The sequence below is a fragment of the Meles meles genome, chromosome 2 (genome assembly GCF_922984935.1).
Source record: "Meles meles chromosome 2, mMelMel3.1 paternal haplotype, whole genome shotgun sequence".
Classification (NCBI taxonomy): domain Eukaryota; kingdom Metazoa; phylum Chordata; class Mammalia; order Carnivora; family Mustelidae; genus Meles; species Meles meles.
This window is the reverse complement of record NC_060067.1, coordinates 8,993,315-9,015,534: the sequence shown is the minus strand read 5'-3', so window position 1 is coordinate 9,015,534 and position 22,220 is coordinate 8,993,315. Positions and strand designations below refer to the sequence as shown.

Genomic DNA, 22,220 nt, shown 5'->3' with positions numbered 1-22,220 from the left:
GTATTATTTATCCATCCATTTATCATGTTAGTTTTTAAAATTTGAATATAGTTGACATGCAATGTTACTTAGTTTTAGGTGTATAATCCACTGACGTTTTAGCATAAGAATATTTTAGCTACCCAACCTTTGCTGTTTTGCAAGAGATTTTAAAAAGTCCAGTTTTGTAACTTTAAATTAACTCTTTTTAGGTAGTAAGTCTCTTCAATTATGTTTGGAAAAAATATAGAATATGTGTAGACTAAGCACTTTTAAACTCTCAGTAGCATATTCATTTATTTGATTTCCATCCATAGGTGTTATTATGAGAGAAGAATTACTAGCATCAATTTCAATTTATATGTTATAGATTCTGTTGGGTGTTAACGTATATGAAGAATGAATAAGCATGGCTTTCAGACATTAGCTATATTTTTCTTGGAATTGGAAAAATGATAAAAAGATGTAGAAATTGTCATTTTACTTGTAATAAGACAAGTTTAAAAGATCTTTTTATTTCTTAAAAATGTCAACCTGAACTAGATAGAGAATTATGCCTGAGGAGTCATTGGGCAGGTCAACAATGAACAAATTCTCAAATTTGGATCTCAATTCCTTAACTCAATATATTCATTCTACCTTCTACCAGTCAGGCGATTTTATCATTCTATACAACTGTGACAGTGGGAATATGGAATCAAAGAATGTTCAAGGTGAAGAGTTCTTAAGGATAATTTCATCCAACTTGACCCATATGGCATGGAGATCTATTTGGATCTGTGTGTTTGAACTTGGAGCTAGAAATTGGCATTGAGCTGAATTAAACTTCATAGTAAAAATTTGAAGTAAATTTCACAGGCCCATTGTACCATGAGGAAAGGCATTGTACCATGAGAAAAAGGAATCCTTCCGTCCTGAGAGTTTTGGAGGGAGGGACTTTAGAGATGGAACAAGCCAAAGATGGTCATCTAGTGTGGTTTTTATAATGCAAATGTTCTTCCTGTTCTTCTGTGAGATCTCAGTGGTATTTTGGGGAATATTGGCTTATGGAGGGAGATAAGGGGACAACTGATACTTGGATTACATTACAACTTTCTAAATTTGCATTAGAAACATCCATGAAAGTCTACACATTTTGGACAGTTTATTTTCTCGTTTTTTAATGGGAAATGTACCTTCACAAGTGAATAAGAAATTAAACCACTTAATTGTTTCAACTAGTTAGTTTATGCTTCGTGGTCTTCCTTTTGTCTACTTCTCTGTCTGCCTTACATAGCGTCCAGGCCTTTCATGATAGTGAGGATCTGCACGCGTCCGTAGGATAGTAGGAAGAAGGCTAGGAAAAGACTTCTTGTCTCCACTTTTCTTTCCAAATGGATCCAAATTTCTTGTATTTTGGAGTGAGTTTGGGTTCACCGGTTGTCTCTGTAAAGTGTCTGTTAAAATACTGAGGCTGTTACTAGACATTTTTTTTTTCACATTTTATGCATGTTCCACTTTATTTCTAAGAGAAGGTAATTCAGAGGTAGTGCTCTATTCCAGAGGGAAACAGCATTAAAGACTGGAGTAAGAAGACGGCCAGCCAGAGAGAAACCTGGATGGAATGACTTGCTGAGAAGCTTCCAGAATCCACAGAATAGTAGAAAGGCATAGGTTTAAGGTTATGATTAAGGTGACAAGGAAGTGAGGGACTAGTCCAAGGAGATGCTTCATATGTTTCAAAACTGTGCCTTTTTAGGGCACCTGCGTGACTCAGTGGGTTAAAGCCTCCGCCTTCAGCTCAGGTCATGATCCCAGGGTCTTGGGATTGAGTCCCATCCGGCTCTCTGCTCAGCAGAGAGCCTGCTTCCTCCTCTCTCTCTCTGCCTGCCTCTCTGCCTACTTGTGATCTCTGTCTGTCAAATAAATAAATAAAATCTTAAAAAAAAAACTGTGCCTTTTCTATCCTGTCAAAAACAAAACCAAAAACAAAACAAAACAACCCAAAGCCAAAAAACCAAAAACCAAAAACAAACAAACAAAAAAACCAAAGCACAGGACAAAAGGGATTAAAACTCAGATTTAATATTTTCTAGTTATATTTATATTTCAATTGAGCTATTTTTCTCTTTTAAATGATCAGAATATTATTATTCATTCCATATGAAGTAATTTTCTTAACGACGCTCTCTTTTTAAACTTCTTCCACAAAAATGGGAAAACATTTAAAAATCATTGGAGATAGTTTCCTATTTACTTAGAAACTAGATTCTGTAGGCCATATTTATAACTCCTGGTTTAAACATTTACATTTACTTGCATGCCAGAATCCTTTGATGACTAACTAAACATAAGATTTTAAAAGCTTGAAGAACAGAATACTTAGAAATAATTAACAATTATGTGTTTTTATTTCTTTCAGTATAGAATGTACATGCAGAACTAATAGAAGACAAATATAAGAACTCTTATTTTGGGAATCCACAAAATGTAAATATTCAAGTGTTTCTTATTAATTAAGATAGATTTTAAGCATGCAGATAGTGTTAAGAATTAAGTATGTTATTTCTCAACCATCTACTAACCTCTAATAAGGATATATCCATGGAAACACTTTGTTGGTACCATAAGGAAACATTCAGGTATTTTTAATTTTATATTTGAAATTATGGGATTGAAAACTATGGGATCTTCATTAAACATAGGAAAATCAATTTTAACTTTCTAAAGCAATGATGAATTTGATTTTTTTTGGCGTTCTATATTTACCATTGTATTACCATAGTATTGCCGTGCAAAGTAGAGATGACACTATTATTATTTTCATTTGTTAAATGAAAGAACATTCACAAAGTATATGTGTGCATGACAAAGTTCTGGTTTTGTGAATTAGCAATACGGTTACATTCAATGATCTGAATAGCATGTTTGATCAAGACTTCCTCGAGGATTTATATAAAGAAAACCTAAGGTTGGACCCTGACTTCAAATAAAGATGCTTACTCATTCCTGGAAGCAATAAATATATATATATTTTATATATAACATTATATAAAATATATATATATAAAATATTATATAAAATATATAATATTATATAAAATATATATAATATATAATATTATATAAAATATATATATATTTATTGCTTCCAGGAATGAGTAAGCATCTTTATTTGAAGCAATATATATATATATTATATAATATTATATTATATATATTTATTGCTTCCAGGAATGAATTATATATACATATATATAATTTACAAAAAAGGAATTATTTTTTCTATTTACAAAGCTAAAAAGTTAGAATAGTATCCTTTTTGTCTTTTCTAATATAGGCTTTCAGACTTAAAATAGTTTTTTTCCCAACAGGAACAATTCCACAGGCAGATATTCTTTTATTTCTGTTCGACTGTGGTGTGAAAGATAAGTCAGACTCCATTATGCAGGTCTCCTTTGTGCTACTTAAGAAAATTATGTCTATATCTATCTATGTATCTAATCTATCATCTATCACCTATTATCTCCTATCTTCTATGTATCTATAGTCTCTTCTGTGTTTGAATTATTTAATTAGCACCCATACCTGAAAATGACATAAAACAAAATATGATCATGGAAAGTATATATCTTTCATCATGTGACTGAATAAAAAAAATGATGCTTCTCTTCAGTATTTGTGAGTCTCTGTGCCTATATGTGCCATATGACACTTGACTGACAGTATTGACTGACTCAGTTACTTAATTAAGTGAATGGACTGTTTGAAACTAATTATTGTTTTGTAGTATCAGAGAAAGTCAATTTTCCTACTGGTTGAAATTTGTGGCTCCTTATCTTTAAAGCAAAAGGATAGAGTAGCTCTTCATAGGTAGAGATCATAATCTTGGGAGGCGAGAATAAGGGAAGCAGTTTGAAAACATTTTTTTAAAATCATCTTTGCTTTGTTTTCAGACATGATGTTAAATTTATTTTGAAATTAAAAGTAACATTAAAGAAAAACACGTGACTTTTTTTTTATTATTAAAAGGGAGAAAGGAAGGGGAATCAGAATTAGAAAGAATATGATACCTGGTAAAGGTTTAGGAGTCTTATAACCTCTAGAGGTGTAATCAAGGCTCAACCTGTCATATATATATGTGTGTGTATATATATATATATATATTTTTTTTTTTCCAGTAGGCTCCATGCCCAGTGTGGAGCCCAACACGGTGCTTGAACTCACAATCCTGAGATCAAAATCTGATCTGAGATTAAGGGTTAGGTACTTAACCAATTGGGTCACCGGGATGCTCCTATATACATTTTCGTGGTAAAGACTGTCATTACTGTCATTGCATCCATTTCCCCCACCGTATCTCCTCACCTGAAAATTCCATGAGCTATACCTATATTACATCTAAGTATCTTACCAGACGACCTGAATCACATGGGGGCCACAGCTGGGATGGGAATGTAGAACTTCTGAACATCCATTTTCATTGTTACTGTTCTTGTGGCTTTCTCTTAGTCTGCATTTGAGGAAACATCATCTTTTTTTTTTTTAACATATATCACTTTATTTTCTTTTTCTTTTCAGCATAACAGTGTTCGTTGTTTTTGCACCACACCCAGTGCTCCATGCAACACGTGCCCTCACTAATACCCACCACCTTATTCCCCCAACCTCCCACCCCCCACCCCTTCTAGACCCTCAGGTTGTTTTTCAGAGTCCGTAGTCTCTCATGGTTCATCTCCCCTTCCAATTTCCCTCAACTCCCTTCTCCTCTCCATCTCCCCATCATCTTTATTTATTTATTTTTTATTTTTTTTAAAGATTTTATTTATTTATTTGATAGAGAGAGATCACAAGTAGATAGAGAGGCAGGCAGAGAGAGAGAGAGGGAAGCAGGCTCCCTGCCGAGCAGAGAGCCTGATGCAGGACTCGATCCCAGGACCCTGAGATCATGACCTGAGCCGAAGGCAGCGCCTTAACCCACTGAGCCACCCAGGCGCCCCACCATCATCTTTTTTTAGACAGAACAATTTTAGGAGAGTGAAAAAGACATGGAAGCCCTCATGTGTGTATGTGTATTTTCATTATTTATTGACAAAAGTGTACCTGGAGTTAATAATACAGTTCAGAGCTTAGCTCTTTTATTAAGTCTTATTTCCAAGCTAAGTCATTGGTTTGGTTAGAATTTTGCAGATATTAAAAACTAAAATGTCAAATGGTAAATCACAGCTAAAGAACATGGTAATGAAAAATAGGGACAAATCGTTTAAACTCTTATGTAAAATTTGATAAGATGTTTTACATAACTAATGAATTGACAAGGTCGTCTTGTGGAGAAAACAGTTCCAAATGGCAAACATACGCAACAGATTTAGTCAAACAATTTTTTTGGCAAGAATAATATGAATTTTGTAATCAGTCGGGGACCAATGAAATACAAAGACGAGTCTGGTTAATAATCTACAATTATTGGTTAAAGAAGTATATTAGCGCGAATTTCCCTCTGTTCGTCCTACCTTTTCTATCAACCCCACAAGCCTTTGGCACAATGAAGTGGGTAACTTTTATTTCCCTCCTCTTTCTCTTTAGCTCTGCTTATTCCAGGGGTGTGACTCGTCGAGATACACGTAAGAATTCTATTTTCCTATTTTTCAACTTTTACTTTATTTTTCTAGTAAGAGAAAATTTTAGAAAACCCTGCATCCTTAAAGGAGCATTTTCCTTTAGCATACATTTCTAGATGGTGATGATATTTTGTATCTGTGATCCCTCAGGAAGTTTTTTTTTTTTAAGATTTTTTTGATTTATTTAAGAGAGACAGAGGGATTGAGAGAGAGAAAGAGAGAGCACCAGCGGGGGGACAGGCAGAGGGAGAGGGAGAAACAGATTCCCCACTGAGCAGCCTGGGACCATCATGACCTGAGCTGGTGGCAGAGACTTAACTGACTGAGTCATCCAGGTGCCCAGGAAGTTATCTTATTTATATATTTCTAACATCCTAGGTGAAAAAAAATGGTGAGAATTGTTTAGTAGCTATAACTTCCTTCTGCACATGAAGGAACTTAGGCAGAGTGACAAACTTCGCAGAATATAGTTGATATTAGAATTCACAGCTCCAATTCCCAAAGGCTGCACCTTGATTTATAAAAAAAACAAAAACCTGTGTTGCTAATCTTATAAATAGAACTTGTATTTATATTTTTCACTTTAGACTGTCCTTTCAGAAGCTGTTAATAGACACCGCAAGAACATTAGATCTTATCCAAGTTTGAATATAAAGCTATAAGTATTTAACAATTTTAATGATTTTTCAAATAGTATCATCGGTGATTGAATAACTCGTCTGTTTTAATGCAGAAGAAGTAGTTCACCACCAACCCAAGATTTTCTGTAGGGATCCAAGACCAGTATTCTGGAGCAAATGAATACCTAAATCACATGGAGAGAAACACAAAAAGTAATATCATAACTAAGTTGTTTTCTTTAGACTGCAAGTAAGTCTGTTTTGTTTTTTCTTTTTTCCTCTCCAGAACAGAGTGAGATTGCTCATCGGTACAATGATTTGGGAGAAGAACATTTCAGAGGCCTGTAAGTTAAAAAAAATACTCAACAGTGAAATTTAATGTCCCTGATAGTGTTGGTTATTTCTCTGAAGTTCTTATATTCCCCTGTCATCAGAGTCCATCTTCTAGAACCATCCTATACAATAGAATTTTCTGCAGTGATGGAAATATTCTACATCAGTGCTGTTCAATATGGCAGCCACTGGCCACATGTGGCTATTGAACACTTTAAATGTGGCAAGTGCAACTGAGGGTCAGAAATTAAAGTTGCATTTAACTTTGATTTATTTAAATCTATGCAGCCACATGTGGCTACTGGCCACTGTACTGGACAGTGTGGCTCCGGAACTCTTCCATAATCTGCATGGTGAGAAAGAATTTAATATATGGTTCCTTTTGCAGCTCACTTACTAAATTCCTTTACCTAGCAAATAAGCATGTGGTTTCTTGAGAACATTTTAATATTTTTAGATCTCGTACAAAATGAGAAAACAGTTTACTTTTTAAAGGCCAATCTTATGGTACAGCCTGATTAAGTGAGAGGTGTGTGTGGCTTTGGTTTTTGGTTTTAAATAGTCAAAGGACCTATGTAATGTCCCTAGTCTTAATGATTAGATTTATTTAGAATACATTTCACTTGCCTGCTCGATGTTTGTACATCTCCTGACAGGCACACACATGTATTTAAGCGTGGTATAAATTCATGTCTGCTTTGCTCAGAAAGCCACATATGCCTGGTTGGGCTTCAGATAACAGTTGGTGTGAATAGATTTTCTGGCTAATATAGAATGTATACAGACACAGTTTGTTGTCCAGCATAGCAAGATACTTTATGTTAACACTTCGCCATGTTACATTTTTCTTTCTTTTTTTTTTTTTTTAAGACTTTATTTGTTTATGTATTTGAGAGAGAAAGCAAGGGCAAGCGAGATTGTACCAGCTCAAGCAGGGGGAGGCGTAAAGGGTGAAGGAGAAGCAGGCTCCCCACTGAGTAGAGAACCCCACACTGGGCTCCATCCAGGACCCTGGGATCATGACCTGAGCTGAAGGCTGACACTTAACTGACTGAGCCACCCACGTGCCCCATGCTACATTTTTCTATGTCCTTTGTTTCAGGGTGCTGGTTGCTTTTTCTCAGTATCTCCAGAAGTGCCCATTTGAAGACCATGTGAAATTAGCAAAGGAAGTGACTGAGTTTGCAAAAGGTTGTGCTGCTGACCAGTCAGGGGCTGACTGTGGCAAATCCCTTGTAAGTACATTTTGATTTTGAGTATTATTTCTTCTTCTTATAAGTAATCTTGATTATTTCAAAGGAAAAACAATGACACTTTTGTTTCCTCAATGATTAATTTGTAAACAACTCTCAGAAGTGGGGATCGCCTTTGTTTCTTCTGTGGCAGAGATGTTCCAGCTATTCCCACAGTTTCAAAAACATTTCTTTATGAAAATGACACACAACAGTTACAGTGTATTTAAATGGACATTTGTAATTTGTAAAAATCTCTTTTTGAAATCCGAGGTTTGATTTCTTTTCATTGAGGCTAACAGTGAGAGCGTGGTTTTTATCTTCTGGAGACATTCATCTGATTTCTGTGTTGATTTTGTTTCTTAGGTAAAATAATAGTACAGTGATATAGTCCTCATTTTAAGGATAGTTATATTTTTACATAGAATAAAAAATTGGCATTTATTCATTTTGAAGGACTTTGAATTTTTGGTATTTCCATGTAGGTGTTGAATTCAGGGAGAGGTTTATGTTTCTCTCACCACTCAGTATGTGTATACCTATCCAGGGCGAGGCGAGTGTTTATCACTGAAATCTCTCCTCCTCTTATTTCTTCCTCTCTATCTTTCCCTCCAGTGAGAATCAGTACTTTAACTCAATACTTTTAACACAAAGTTATGGCTATAAATATGAATTTTTAAAAATGTATTTTTCAGAAAATTAATAAATTCTGTCTTCAGCAGTGTATTTTCCCTGAAGATCCAATTACTTTCATAATAAAAAATTAATAGGGACAGAAAGAATACATTTAATGGAATGTGTTTTGAGGCAAATGTTTCTAGAATAAAAAAGATCTACATTTTACATAATAATTAACATATAGTAAATTGTGTTACTCCTCAGTTTTTGAATAGTATCTACTTAAAAGTTGGACCTTTCAGAAAGGAGCAGATCAAATGAGAAACTATCTGAATACTTTTTTCCCTACTGCGAATTCACTTGCTACTTAGAGGATTATTTTCCCTTGATTTTTCTTTTTTTATCAGCTCTCCCAACCTGTAGCATTAGGTAGAAATGGCGCCATGTTCATTATTTTGTGTTGCCCTTCTGCCCTACCCACCCTAAGTAGTCAGGTGATGGTCATTTCTTACGAAAGTCCCATAGATGGTCAAATCAAGGAAAACTCTCTAGCCCTGAGAAAAAAGCATACGTGTACATTATTTCCTAACCACGGTTTACCAATCCTTTCAATTTTTTATACTGTTCTTTGGGTACAAAGAAAATAAAATATCTCCCAGTGACCTGAAGCCTGCTCTCTTTTACCTAGCACACTCTCTTTGGAGACAAACTGTGTACAGTTGCTTCTCTTCGTGACAAGTATGGCGAGCTGGCTGACTGCTGTGAGAAACAGGAGCCTGAGAGAAATGAGTGCTTCCTGACCCACAAAGATGATAACCCGGGCTTCCCTCCACTGCTGACCCCGGACCCTGAGGTCATGTGCACTGCCTTTCATGAAAATGAACAGTTGTTTCTGGGAAAGTAAGTCATCTGATTTTTTATGCTTCAAAATGAAAAATTATGAAAAAGTCGAGACTTTTAGCAGTTACTATAGCAAAAAATATTCTCGACATTAACGCTTCGAAGCTTTTGTTCTAATGATAATTTTCAAAGCAGTAAGATCTGATACTACAAAATTATCCAGGATGAAAAAAATGAGATCAAAGAGCTTTTAGAGTTCATTGAAGTAGGACATGATCTGTATAAAACAAAACAAAACAAAAAAAGGAGAGATTGGCCTGTGATAAAATATTATGAAGATATATATATAGTTATTCTCAAATTGATTTCATTTTAGTCGAAAACATTGCATCACCAAAGTTTAACTATTTTACACCTATGTGTGTATATATATGTGTACATATATGTAATTTATATATAGAAGTTCAACCTTTCACTGACTTACAGAATGACAAAGCCAAGGTCGTCATGTACATATTGAGATTAACTGGTAAATTAGATGAGAATGTTGATTATAGTTGTTGCCATACCACTGTTTGCTATAGAAACATGACTGCCCGTTTTTCCCTTTGAAAATGTAGATACGTGTATGAAGTTGCCAGAAGACATCCTTACTTCTATGCCCCAGAACTCCTTTACTATGCTCAACAATATAAAGGAGTTTTTACAGAATGCTGCCAAGCCGCTGATAAGGCTGCCTGCCTGACACCCAAGGTATTATCCAGAGGAACGGGAGGACCAATTCATCATCAAACCTCAGACTTGGAGCATCTCGTGGCTAGATTTAGGGAATTTGTGTCTCTGATACAAACTCCTTTACATGGTCAAAAAAGCATTCCTCCCTATTCTAGGGAGTTTAGTGATGTTGTGAGAATTGGTGAAGGAGGAGCTGAGATAAATTATATGCAAAATTGAGAACTCAGCAAAGCTATATTTTCTGGGATATTAGTGGACTCTGTCTTCCACATTTCCTGTCAGCACCCTTTTCCTTGGTGATGTCTCTATTCTAGTTCTTAACTACCTAGAGTTTTCCACTAGGACCAGACTGATTTTCCTCTCCCTGCATAGCAAAATAATTATTTGCCAATAGCGGGCATTTGGGAATTTATGTGTAAATTATCTCTTTAAATTTTAATTTGGCACAGTCTTATCTGAACTTATGAAGGAGTGTTTTGCATAGAACTTTCCTTTTCTAATTTTTCCCAAATCATTTCTTTTTGCAGATTGAGGCTTTGAGGGAAAAAGTACTGGTTTCATCTGCCAGAGAAAGATTCAAGTGTACCAGCCTCCAGAAATTCGGAGATAGAGCCTTCAAAGCATGGTATTTTAAACTTAGTTTGAATCTTTATAATGATGTAAGTGGTTATGGTTCAGTTGACAAAAATGTACATTTATATGGCATTTTACGGAGGTACTTTCACATACATTTTCCTGGTGGTTTAAAATGTAGAAATTTGACAATGGTGAAAATCAGAACATCAGTGGCAATTCCTCATTATTTTTTATCACATTTTTTCTATCACAGAATTTAGGAGGTATCTTTTTTTTTGTCCTTCCAGGACAGATATTTAAATTCCACTTATTTAGAAAGACTAGGGACCTTATTCTCATGATCCACTCTTTCTGTACAGCCGTTGTCAGGGTCTTCTACCTTCTACTTAATTTTATTCCCCCAAACAACACCGATTATCTGGAAATGTTTTTCCTTTTATGTTCTGGTAATTAATTTAGCCATCAGGGTTAGTTCTCACTTTCTCATAGCTCTAGCTCTGTTGTTAATCCCTTGGTTTTGTCTGGGTCTCTGTTTTTATATTCCTTCACTGGTTGTAGGAGCGTCCTTCAATTTCTAAGCCAAGAGAAATCCCCTTCCCCATCCCTCACTTGCTCGTCCACAATGAATCAACAGCAACAAGAGATAAAATGAAAATAGCAGACATTCTACAAGCTCTCTAGAAGCCATAATTTGAGCTATCTTTGCTGGTCATCCCTATCCCCATGCCACCAAGATCAAATAACTAAATCAGTAAACAAAACACCCCCAACATGAAACGAAATGCAGTTGAACAGGCTGTGATTGGTTTGGGGGAAGAAGGAACTTTGATCGGATGGAGGAAATGTTGACATGATTTGGGAAAGCATGTGGACATTAGTCTTTCCATGTTGGCAGGAAGCTTCGATGCCTCGCTGGATCAATGTCTTGGTTCCAGTTTATAAAATGGTTTCATATGGATTAACTGATTTAATCCTCACCTCAGTCCTTCAGTGTAGCATGCTGTCCTGACCGCAGAGAGGCTGAGGTTCAGAGAGGCTACGTAACTTGCTTAGTGTCCCACTGCTAATGAGTGATACAGCCACATCTAGAAGTCAGGTCTGGGCTTCGAAACGGATGGCTCTCCACATGTTGCCCCTTCTAGAATCTCTCTTTGATTTCCGCTTTCATGAATTGCTGGACTTCTGTCCACCACACACACCCTTACAATAGCTAATTGTGACCTAAGGAAACACTTTGCTCTCAGATAACCATGTGGTTCGGAAGTAGCATCAAAATAAGAACAAATGGATTTTACAAATTATATCTATATGTTATTTTGTCCTGAATTTTCTTGTTTTGAGTAGTATTTTCGTAATGCTTTGACATAAACTCTTGCATGTTAATCATGTTTTCATAAGGGGAATTTTCTTCTTAGGTCAGTAGCTCGCCTGAGCCAGAAATTCCCCAAAGCTGACTTTGCAGAGGTTTCCAAATTGGTGACAGATCTTACCAAAGTCCACAAGGAATGCTGCCACGGTGACCTGCTTGAATGTGCAGATGACAGGGTAAAGAACCCACAGTATGCTCTGTTAGTAACTTGCACGCTTCAGTTGGTAGGATGAATTTGCTCAGTATTATCCATGAAGCCAACAGTGGGTTGAGATTGTTTTCCATGTCTAATCTGCTCAATTCTTTCCCTGCCTTGTGGTACTTTTTTTTTTTTTTTAACCTGGCTATCCCACCCACTAAAGGATCTGACAAACACATTCACTAATTTGTAACCCTCTCAGTCCTATTGTGAGGACAAAGGCTTACACTGACAGCACCTACCAAGGGAGATTTCAAAGCAGACATTTTTGGGAGGTGGGTGGAGTTGGACAAGAGCTACTACCTAAAGAGATCTTTGGAAATTATGTAGTTTCCCCTCCTTTTTATTCTCTCTTAGTTAACCATCTGTGTTAACTATACACATATTTAGCATGATATCACTTTTCTCCAAACTTAAAAATATGACCAAATACCAGCATCTTAATCTCTCAGAATACTTTCTGGAAAATTTAAGGCAAAAATTTTACATGCATAAGTAGGGCCTGTGACGATGGTCTTGATTAATTTTTCAAAGATCTTTCACATTTTATTTAGTTATTTGGTTTCAAAATGCGTGAGGAGACTATTTGGAAAAATAGTACTGAGTTTTAATTTAGAAACTTAAATGACTTGACAGTCGAAATATAAAATTAATAATGACTGAGATGGCTCACTTTTATTGACCAGTCTTTTGTAATTAAGTGACAATATTTGAGTAGTTCTGAGTCCCTAGTCTTAGGAACATGAACTGAAAGTATTTATAGAAGTCATGTTGGCATATGTATGGTCTTAGAACACAGTAAACATGTTTTGCCAACATAATAAAGATCTGGGGAGAAAGTGCAGTGATGTCCATTTACACTGAAAAATTTTTATCGACTTGCTTATAGGCAGATCTGGCCAAGTACATGTGTGAAAATCAGGATTCAATCTCCACTAAACTGAAGGAATGCTGTGATAAGCCTTTGTTGGAAAAATCCCAGTGCCTTGCTGAGGTGGAAAGAGATGAGTTGCCTGGTGACCTGACCCCAATAGCTGCTGATTTTGTTGAAGATAAGGATGTTTGCAAAAACTATCAGGAGGCAAAAGATGTGTTCCTGGGCACGTAAGTGGATAAGGAATAATCCTTCCACAGTTTTTAGATGGTCTCGGGATTTGGAAAGAGAAACTAGGCTTTCCTTTGACATTGCTACAATTTCCATGTTGTCTACAATGTTTCTTTATCCTTCCCTCTCCTAGCTTTTCAATTTTGAGGGAAAATTGATTAGTTTAAAAAATTATTATAGATTAATACATGCTTATGGCAAAAAACTCAATCAGTAGAGAAGAGAATAGAGAAGTTTCTATCTTTATTCCGACCTCATTCATTTTCTGGGATATTTCTGGGAATACTCTAGGAACATTTTTGTATACATTAATTATGAACATATTATTCATTTATTTATTCATTCAAAGAGTTTTTCTTGAACTTATTATAATAGATATGTGTGAATATGTGTAACACATCTTTACATCGCTGTATTTCTGTATCTATCTACCTGCTGTTTATCTGTCTATATAAGGAAGTATAAGAGGAATTATGCAGTCTGCTATCACGTGATTTGTATTTGGTTGAACAGACCAGGAGTACAGTAGCATGGCAGGCAGCATGAATTAAGTGACAAAATAAATGATTATATGTGATCAGTAAGTGTGGTGGTAAATTTTGCATTCTTATTGTTGGATTCTAATAGTGTAATGTTTCTATATATTTTACAAAATCATGTACCCTTCAAGATTTCACTCCTATAAAGAGGAAAAAGAACAATTCAAGAATACATCTCTATTTATCAGAACCCTTTTGAGGTATAATCCACATCACAAAAAATATACATAATAATATCAGGCATCATTCATGTGCCACACAGCGTTTGCTTTACAAAGATGATGTCATGTATTTCCTGCACACCATCTTATGAGGTAGGTTCTGTTATTATCCACGTGCTACAGAGGTAGCTAAGGCTGTGATGGTTTTAATAAGTTGCTTAAAGAGATATAGCAAACGAAGTAGCACAGGCAGGATTTGAATGCAGGCAGCTTTAATTCTGAACTGCAACCCCTTAGCCACGAAACTTCCCTGCATAGGGTCTAGTCAAATTCAGACCTTTGGGATATGAGTCACTCTTGAAGTGAGTTATGTGATATTTCTTGCTCATTTGCCCAACGAAATCTATTTTATTTTCACCTGAACTAGGTTTTTGTATGAATATTCAAGAAGGCATCCTGAGTACTCTGCCTCTTTGCTGTTGAGACTTGCCAAGAAATATGAAGCCACTCTGGAGAAGTGTTGTGCTGCCGATGACCCTCCTAGTTGCTATGGCAAAGTGGTAGGTTCCTTAATGGGAAACAGTGTAGCGCTCCTGCTCATGGTCCTTAATAATGAGAAAGAGAAGTAATCCAAGCATGTGGATTTCTACATAGTGCAATTTAGATCTTTTCTTGACATGGTTTCAGTCCTGTGATTTAAACCTCACAGGAGGGGCGCCTGGGTGTCTCAGTGGGTTAAAGCCTCTGTCTTTGGCTCAGGTCATGATCCCAGGGTCCTGGGATCCAGCCTCGCATCGGGCTCTCTGCTCAGCAGGGAGCCTGCTTCCCTCTCTGTCTTCTGCCTGCCTCTCTGCCTGCTTGTGATCTCTGTCTGTCAAATAAATAAATAAATCTTAAAAAAATTAAACCTTACAGGAAAAATAGCTCTAAATAGAATGGTTAATAAGACCTAGAAGAGCCTAGAAAGGAAAGATCTGAAGGGAACAGTCTCTAATTTCACAAATCTTGACCATTCTTTTTCTCTTTTTTATGCTCCTGAAGACCAAATAAGATAAATTGAAATGTAAGTTAAGAGAATTAGCTTAGGTATAAAGTTAACCAGATTACAAGATTTATCAAATATCAAGAATTAGCATCTTAAGGACGATCATGAAATCTATTCATTTAGAATATTTTCAGATTTGGGGGAAAAAGTGTAAAAATTGCTTTACAAGACATTAAGTAAGGAAGGGAAACCTTGAGGATTTTGGTCATATTTAGCTATGCTTTAAGAGGGTTTTAACATGTTTAAGCTATTTAACACTCCCGGCATGTATAGTGGTTTCCAAACTTTAGAATCACAGGAAAGTTATTCTTTCCTCTATCCAGAACTTACTATACGCCAGGCACCATACTGGAGCCTATGACCAAGGTAAAATCTCTTATCTCAGGGAACTCAGAATCCAACTGGAGAGCTGGCTTCATTATAACGATATAGCTATAGTTATCATTTATTAAGCTTTTATTACCTACCAGGCACTGTTTTAATTTCATTAACTCAAATGGTTTATAGAACAATTCTAAAGGTGAATACCATCTTTATCCCCATTTTCTTTCTTTATTTTTCCTTTTCTCCTTTCATTTTTATTAATTCTCATTTTAACAGTGAGGGTTCTGAAGCTTGGAAATATGGGAGGTGTAATTACACAATTAGAAAATGAGTCGGAAGGCCTGGCTCGAGCACCAGCAGTCACAATCCAGAGCCTGAGTCGTCTTAATCTCTTATACTATACACCCTTGCCAAATAAACAGTTTGGACATATTGTGATAGATTTGACATCAAAGATCTAATTACATGGCTTTGGGCAGAAGGAGGAAGGATCTCACTCTGCCTGGAGTCGTGAAAAAGAACCTGTGTGTGGTGCCCAGGTGGAATTCTGTCGACACAATTTTTTTATCTTTCAGCTTGATGAATTTAAACCTCTTGTGGAAGAGCCTCAGAATTTAGTCAAAGAAAACTGTGAACTTTATGAAAAACTTGGAGAGTATGGCTTCCAAAATGCGTAAGTATTTTTGTTGATCAGTTGATTTTTTTTCTTGATCAAGTGTAATTATTTAAGACTTAATATATATACCGCCTATCACGGAATTTTAATCACTAAAATACATTATATACTTCTAATCTCTCTCCATCGAGAAAGACTAGAGAGGGAGAGATAAAATGATTAATGGGATGGGGAGGCCTATATTTGAGTACAGTTTAAAAAACTGGCCTCTTGAGATTGAAAAGGAAAATAGCAAATCATGGAATGTAGGAAACGAGGATGCCCCTTGAAGGTTAAGGAATAGCTTATGGGCAAACAAAATGTAGCAATACTTTACAAAGGAGGAAGTGGTAGACTTTCAATAATAGTAGCTCAAGAAGTAATATATAAGCTGATGGACTAATGTTCTGATCCAGATATAGCCTTATCTGTGGCAGTAAAGATAAGAGACACATCGATTCAGTCGATATTTATTGTTTGGTTTATATATGTTAGGACCCTTCCAACTATGGGTGCTAGGTGTAACAACAGTGAACCAGATATCATCTCTTCCCTTGAGCAGATTGTAGCCATACGTGACTTTTGGTGGTGACTGGAATTCTTAGTAAGTGATTATTATGTGCCGGGTCCCCTGCCAGGCTGATTGCATACTTTATTTTAATTTAATACTTGCACCATCCTTATGAGTCAGATATAACTTTTCCCATTTTATAGATGAGAAAACTTATACCTACCTTTCAAATTTAGCAGGTGCTGATATATATCAAGACCTCAGTAGGCTTTATGGAAAGAAAGAAGCAATAAATAAATATATTAATGTCACTGAATTATAGTAAGTTACTTTCCTAGGATGATACAGCACAGGTGGAAACAAAGATAAGCTTAACTAGTTACTCAGGACAAGGTCTTCCCCTATACTATTCAACCAACCTGGAGACAAAGATGATTTTATGGACGGATAGTTATTTTAGTTAATTTTGGCTAAGTGTTCTCTGCTTGACCTGCTATGTTAGAGAAAGTCAGTTTCTTGCCTGGCTGAAAACATGTGAGCAATTTTGTTCCAGGCTCTTACTTCGTTACGCCAAGAAACTCCCCCAAGTATCAACTCCGACTCTTGTGGAGGTCTCAAGAAAACTAGGAAAAGTGGGCACCAGGTGTTGTACCAAACCCGAAGCAGAAAGAATGTCCTGTGCTGAAGATTATGTAAGTCTTTCAAGTATAATAAGTTAATAATGATGAATTTTTGCCTTTAGATATGGACGAAGTTAACTTTCAGAAACAGGGGTGAACTAACATGTGTGCACGTACACGTGCATGTGTGTGTATTTGGTAGTGGCACCCAGGATTTGGTCACCTCTATTGTCCTGAATGAAGATTTGTATGAGATCCCCAAAATGATAAATTGACCAAAATTCCATGAGTTTTCAATGTTTCACCCTGGCACTTAAAAAACTTTCATATTCTTTAGGGTCCCTTAAAAATGTGTGTCTGTATAAGACTGTTTCCTTCTCCACTCCTGTACATATCTGAGGACTCACATCAAATTATTTTTTTTTAATTTTTTTTTCACTTTATTTATTTTTTCAGTGTAACAGTATTCATTCTTTTTGCACAACACCCAGTGCTCCATGCAAAACGTGCCCTCCCCATTACCCACCACCTGTTCCCCCAACCTCCCACCCCTGACCCTTCAAAACCCTCAGGTTGCCCCAACCTCCCACCCCTGACCCTTCAAAACCCTCAGGTTGTTTTTCAGAGTCCATAGTCTCTTATGGTTCGCCTCCCCTCCCCAATGTCCATAGCCCGCTCCCCCTCTCCCAATCCCACCTCCCCCCAGCAACCCCCAGTTTGTTTTGTGAGAACCTAGATGTCCATCAACAGATGAATGGATAAAGAAGATGTGGTATATATACACAATGGAATACTATGCAGCCATCAAAAGAAATGAAATCATGCCATTTGCGACGACGTGGATGGAACTAGAGCGTATCATGCTTAGTGAAATAAGTCAATCGGAGAAAGACAACTATCATATGATCTCCCTGATATGAGGACATGGAGAAGCAACATGGGGGGGTAGGGGGATAGGAGAAGAGTAAATGAAACAAGATGGGATTGGGAGGGAGACAAACCATAAATGACTCTTAATCTCACATCAAATTATTTAAATCAATTATTTCCTCAAGTGAATTATTAAAATGTAGACATAAAGAGAAAATACTTTAAAAAGTCCCTCATTATCTGTAGTTCTAAAGTGAAACAAAATCACTTCCTCCCATCAACCTTGGATTCAATATTGCTAGGTAAAATATAGTACGTCTTTGGACCATTGGAAAGTAAAGGGAAAACTATTACTATTTTTCTTTTAAATGTCTGCTCTCCCACACTGTCCTTTAGCTGTCCTTGGTCCTGAACCGGTTGTGCGTGCTGCACGAGAAGACCCCAGTGAGCGAGAGAGTCACCAAATGCTGCTCAGAGTCCTTGGTGAATAGACGACCATGCTTTTCTGCTCTGGATGCCGATGAGACCTATGTTCCCAAAGAGTTTCATGCTGAAACATTCACCTTCCATGCAGATTTATGCACACTTCCCGAGGCTGAGAAACAAGTGAAGAAACAAACGTGAGTAATATTTCATTACTATAAGCATTTAGAGTCTTGAGAGTGAGAATTGTACATTGAAATGTGTAACATTTTCTGAAGCAGTGATTATAGTTTTTGGAAAATAGTATTTAAGTATTGATCTTAGTAAGCTGATAAAAGTGTCAAGAATAAAATGGATAACTTTTTGTTTTCTTAGCAATAAACCTCTATATTGGAATCTTCCCTACAAATCATTCAGAATAGTCTTGTGGATAAAAGCTAGAGTGGAATAAGGTTTTAAGAAAAGTCCAGTAGAAAAAGATGAACGATTAACTGAAGGATTTGTGCAAATGTCAAATTAATTAGTAGGAATCATAGGAGAATTTATTTCTATGCATGAATGATTATTTTAAGTTTGTTCTATGGCAACCCACAGACAAGGCAAATCCTCAACATATAACTTTTGAGAATGCAAGTTGGGTGAAAAACATCTAGAAAAATGAGTTATGAGGCTATACACCCTATTGCTGTCAACAGGGGTTAGAAGTGCATGAAATTTAGCACCATATGTTATCATCTTGGGGGTTCTAATCATAGCCATAGACTTATGAGTAATATTGCAAAACCCTTCTCTCTCTAGCGCAGTTTTATCTTTGTGGATGTCAAGGAACTAGAACCACCAGCTCACATAAGTTTGGGTGGTTTTATTACCTATGGCCTCCCCAGTATTAACTAAATGGGGTAAATTTCATGGATCAGATATAAAGACTCTCAGATTCGAAACTTTTAAATGGAGTCTAACAAGCTAATTAAGCTTTTTTTTTAAACATCTTAATTTAATTATATATTTTTCCAGTGTTCCAAGATTCATTGTTTATGCACCATACCCAGTGCTCCACACAATACGTGCCAACCTTAATGCCCACCAACAGGCTCACCCATCCCCCGACCCTCTCCCTTCCAAAACCCTCAGTTTGTTTCTCAGAGTCCACAGTCTTTTCATGCCCCTCCGATTTCTTTTAAGAATCAGTTTTAGGGCGCCTGGGTGGCTCAGTGGGTTAAGCCGCTGCCTTCGGCTCAGGTCATGATCTCAGGGTCCTGGGATCGAGTCCCACATCAGGCTCTCTGCTCTCTACTTGGCAGGAACCTGCTTCCCTCACTCTTTCTCTCTGCCTGCCTCTCTGCCTACTTGTGATCTCTCTCTCTCTCGCTGTCAAATAAATAAAAAAAAAAAAGAATCAGTTTTAGCTCTTAAATCACTAGAAAATTCAATTTACTATGGTATAAAATTTTTTCTTTTTAATATGGTATAACTTCTAAAATCTGAATAATGTATAAATGCAATGACATATCCTTCCTAGAAAGTTACTGACAAGAGATCTATTGACTTAATGAGATTTATTGATATTACATATGTCGAACAGTTTACATTGATTATCTCATTTGATCCTGCCACCAACCCTATGAAGATGGCTTTTATCCTCCTCATTGAGCAAATGAGAATATTACATCATATAGTGGTAAGCCTGGGCCTCAAGCTCAGAGTTGCCTGGCTCTAAGACTTATAAACATAAACAATAATACAACTGTCTTTACCATCTCCATTTTTCTCTTTCCCTTTTTAAAAAAATCCATGCATATTTGACATAAAATATTACATTATTTTCAGGTGTACAACATAGCGACTTGACACGCCTGTACATTATGCTGTGCTCCCCATAAGTGTAGATACTGTCTGTCACCGTACAGTGTTACTACAGTACCATTGACTCTATTCCCTATACTGTGCCTTTTAATCCTACGATTTACTCATTCCGTGTCTTTCTTTATGTAAGTCAACTTTTTTTCCCGATTTTTGAGGCTGTTGTTTTGTGTTCATTCAAATGCAGTGCACTTGTTGAGCTGTTGAAACACAAACCCAAGGCAACTGATGAACAACTGAAAACTGTTATGGGGGATTTTGGAGCCTTTGTGGACAAGTGCTGTGCAGCTGAAAACAAAGAGGGCTGCTTCGCTGAGGAGGTACCGAAGTCTCTTCGTGGCAATATGGCTAATTTCCTTTCTTGTTGCATTTGATCTGGCCATGGTTTAGGGTTTATATATCAGAAGGACACAGTACATTCAGGACCAGAATCTTATTCCAGTTATAGAGAGAGTTACACAATTATCTGACAAAATTACTTAAACATCTCTCAATTTTTATCTCCTGTTGCACTGGAACATATCAGTAGATGTTCCTAGTATTTTTTCTTTTTCCAAGGTTGTGCTGTTTATGAATATAGATAGAAATATTTGTAAGGCTCCAGTCTTTGAACCAAAATATTGATTTATTGAAACATGTTCTTGAAAAGTGCTGGTTTGTGACTGGGTTTAATCTCAATTTGATGTTATAGCTTAATGGAGGAAATTTATTTAAGTGTCCGAATCATTTAATATTTCCCCTCTGACTTGAGGGTGATGTTTTTATTCCTTTGGGAACAATGGATGTCAGTAAGCTTCCTTGTAGAAATTCTGGTACTAAACTGGAATTAAAGAATGGGATTCATGTAAAATTAGTTTGTAATCACAAGTGGCTGTATAAATGTTAACTTTTTATTGTAATAGTGATGCTTACACTTTCCGCAAATCTGTCATTTCTCTATATTCAGGGTCCAAAACTTGTTGCCACTGCTCAAGCTGCCTTAGCCTAAAAGAACATCATCACAAACATCTCAGGTAGCTATACTTTGAATTTTTGTTTTAAAAAGGTAATTATAAAAAATAAAAAAGTAATTATGATAGTTGCTATTAAAATGGGAAATATTGACAACCATTTGCCAAGAGCCCCATAGACCAGTACCAGTCATGTCTAAGACCTTTATATACACTAACTTATTTAATTCTCAGAATAGTTGCCTAAATCGAGTGTCATTATTTTTCCCATTTTTCAGATGAGAAAATGAAGGCACAGATAGACATGGGTCCCATAATTTACAAGGACAACCCAGCTCTTGAGAGGTGATCCACAATTCAAAATTCAAACCAAAGCTTGAGAGTTAGTCAGTGTCCCGTTCTGACCCAATGAGACACAGTAGACAGAACCATTCAACTGAGTGGTGGTTTCGCCGTGGACATTTTAGGTATTAGCCTGGACCATATGAAAGTGCATTTTTTAAGGTAAAAAACGGTTGAATGGTTCAATCTAACAGTCCAGTAGAAGACTAATTTCATTGAAGAGTATGACAGACCTACCTTGTGTGAACTTGCACTTTATAGTGAATAACTTGCTACTAAGGCCCACTTTAAAAATTTAATGTTTGAACATAAACATATTTCACCCATTTTGGTTGTCATATTTTGGGAGAAATTAAAAAAGAGGGTACCAATTCTCTTTTTTAAAGCAGATTGTCCAACTATTTTCTAGTATGAATTATTTTCATATTTTCCAAACTGACATGAGGTCTGTCCCCACTGTGAGGTTTCATTTGCTCTTTGCCCACCGGGTAATACCTACAGATCATGCATTCAAGTGAGGAAGCAACTTTGTATGTCCTGTAACTTTGATCTTTTCAAGATGTAGTTTTGTTTTCATACTACATGGCAAGATTTTCTTCTGAAAGGTCTAACTTTGAGAAAACACTTGTTTTGTTGGTAATTAATTTAGGTAAGAAGTAGTTGTTAATCAAGTGACTCTGAGAAGTGATGATGAAAAGCTTGGGACTTTGAAGC

At 36.3% G+C, this 22,220-nt stretch overlaps 1 protein-coding gene across 1 annotated transcript; it reads left to right on the top strand.

Annotated features, from left to right (window-relative positions):
* Nucleotides 1-5,449: 5,449 nt before the first annotated feature.
* Nucleotides 5,450-21,204, top strand: ALB (albumin). Its single transcript, XM_045997870.1, has 14 exons — nucleotides 5,450-5,582; nucleotides 6,486-6,543; nucleotides 7,635-7,767; nucleotides 9,071-9,282; nucleotides 9,843-9,975; nucleotides 10,485-10,582; nucleotides 11,949-12,078; nucleotides 12,991-13,205; nucleotides 14,334-14,466; nucleotides 15,851-15,948; nucleotides 16,995-17,133; nucleotides 18,328-18,551; nucleotides 20,402-20,534; nucleotides 21,161-21,204. The coding sequence occupies exons 1-14, from the start codon at nucleotides 5,504-5,506 to the stop codon at nucleotides 21,200-21,202; spliced, it is 1,827 nt and encodes a 608-aa protein (XP_045853826.1). The 5' UTR covers nucleotides 5,450-5,503; the 3' UTR covers nucleotides 21,203-21,204.
* The last annotated feature ends 1,016 nt before the right edge of the window (nucleotides 21,205-22,220 follow it).

Bases quoted from the DNA above. Each gene is read 5' to 3' on its own strand.
- ALB (XM_045997870.1), top strand. From the start codon at position 5,504: ATGAAGTGGGTAACTTTTATTTCCCTCCTCTTTCTCTTTAGCTCTGCT. The intron at 9,976-10,484 runs GTATTATCCAGA...TTCTTTTTGCAG, and splicing joins CTGCCTGCCTGACACCCAAG to ATTGAGGCTTTGAGGGAAAA. The intron at 10,583-11,948 runs GTATTTTAAACT...TTTTCTTCTTAG, and splicing joins GATAGAGCCTTCAAAGCATG to GTCAGTAGCTCGCCTGAGCC.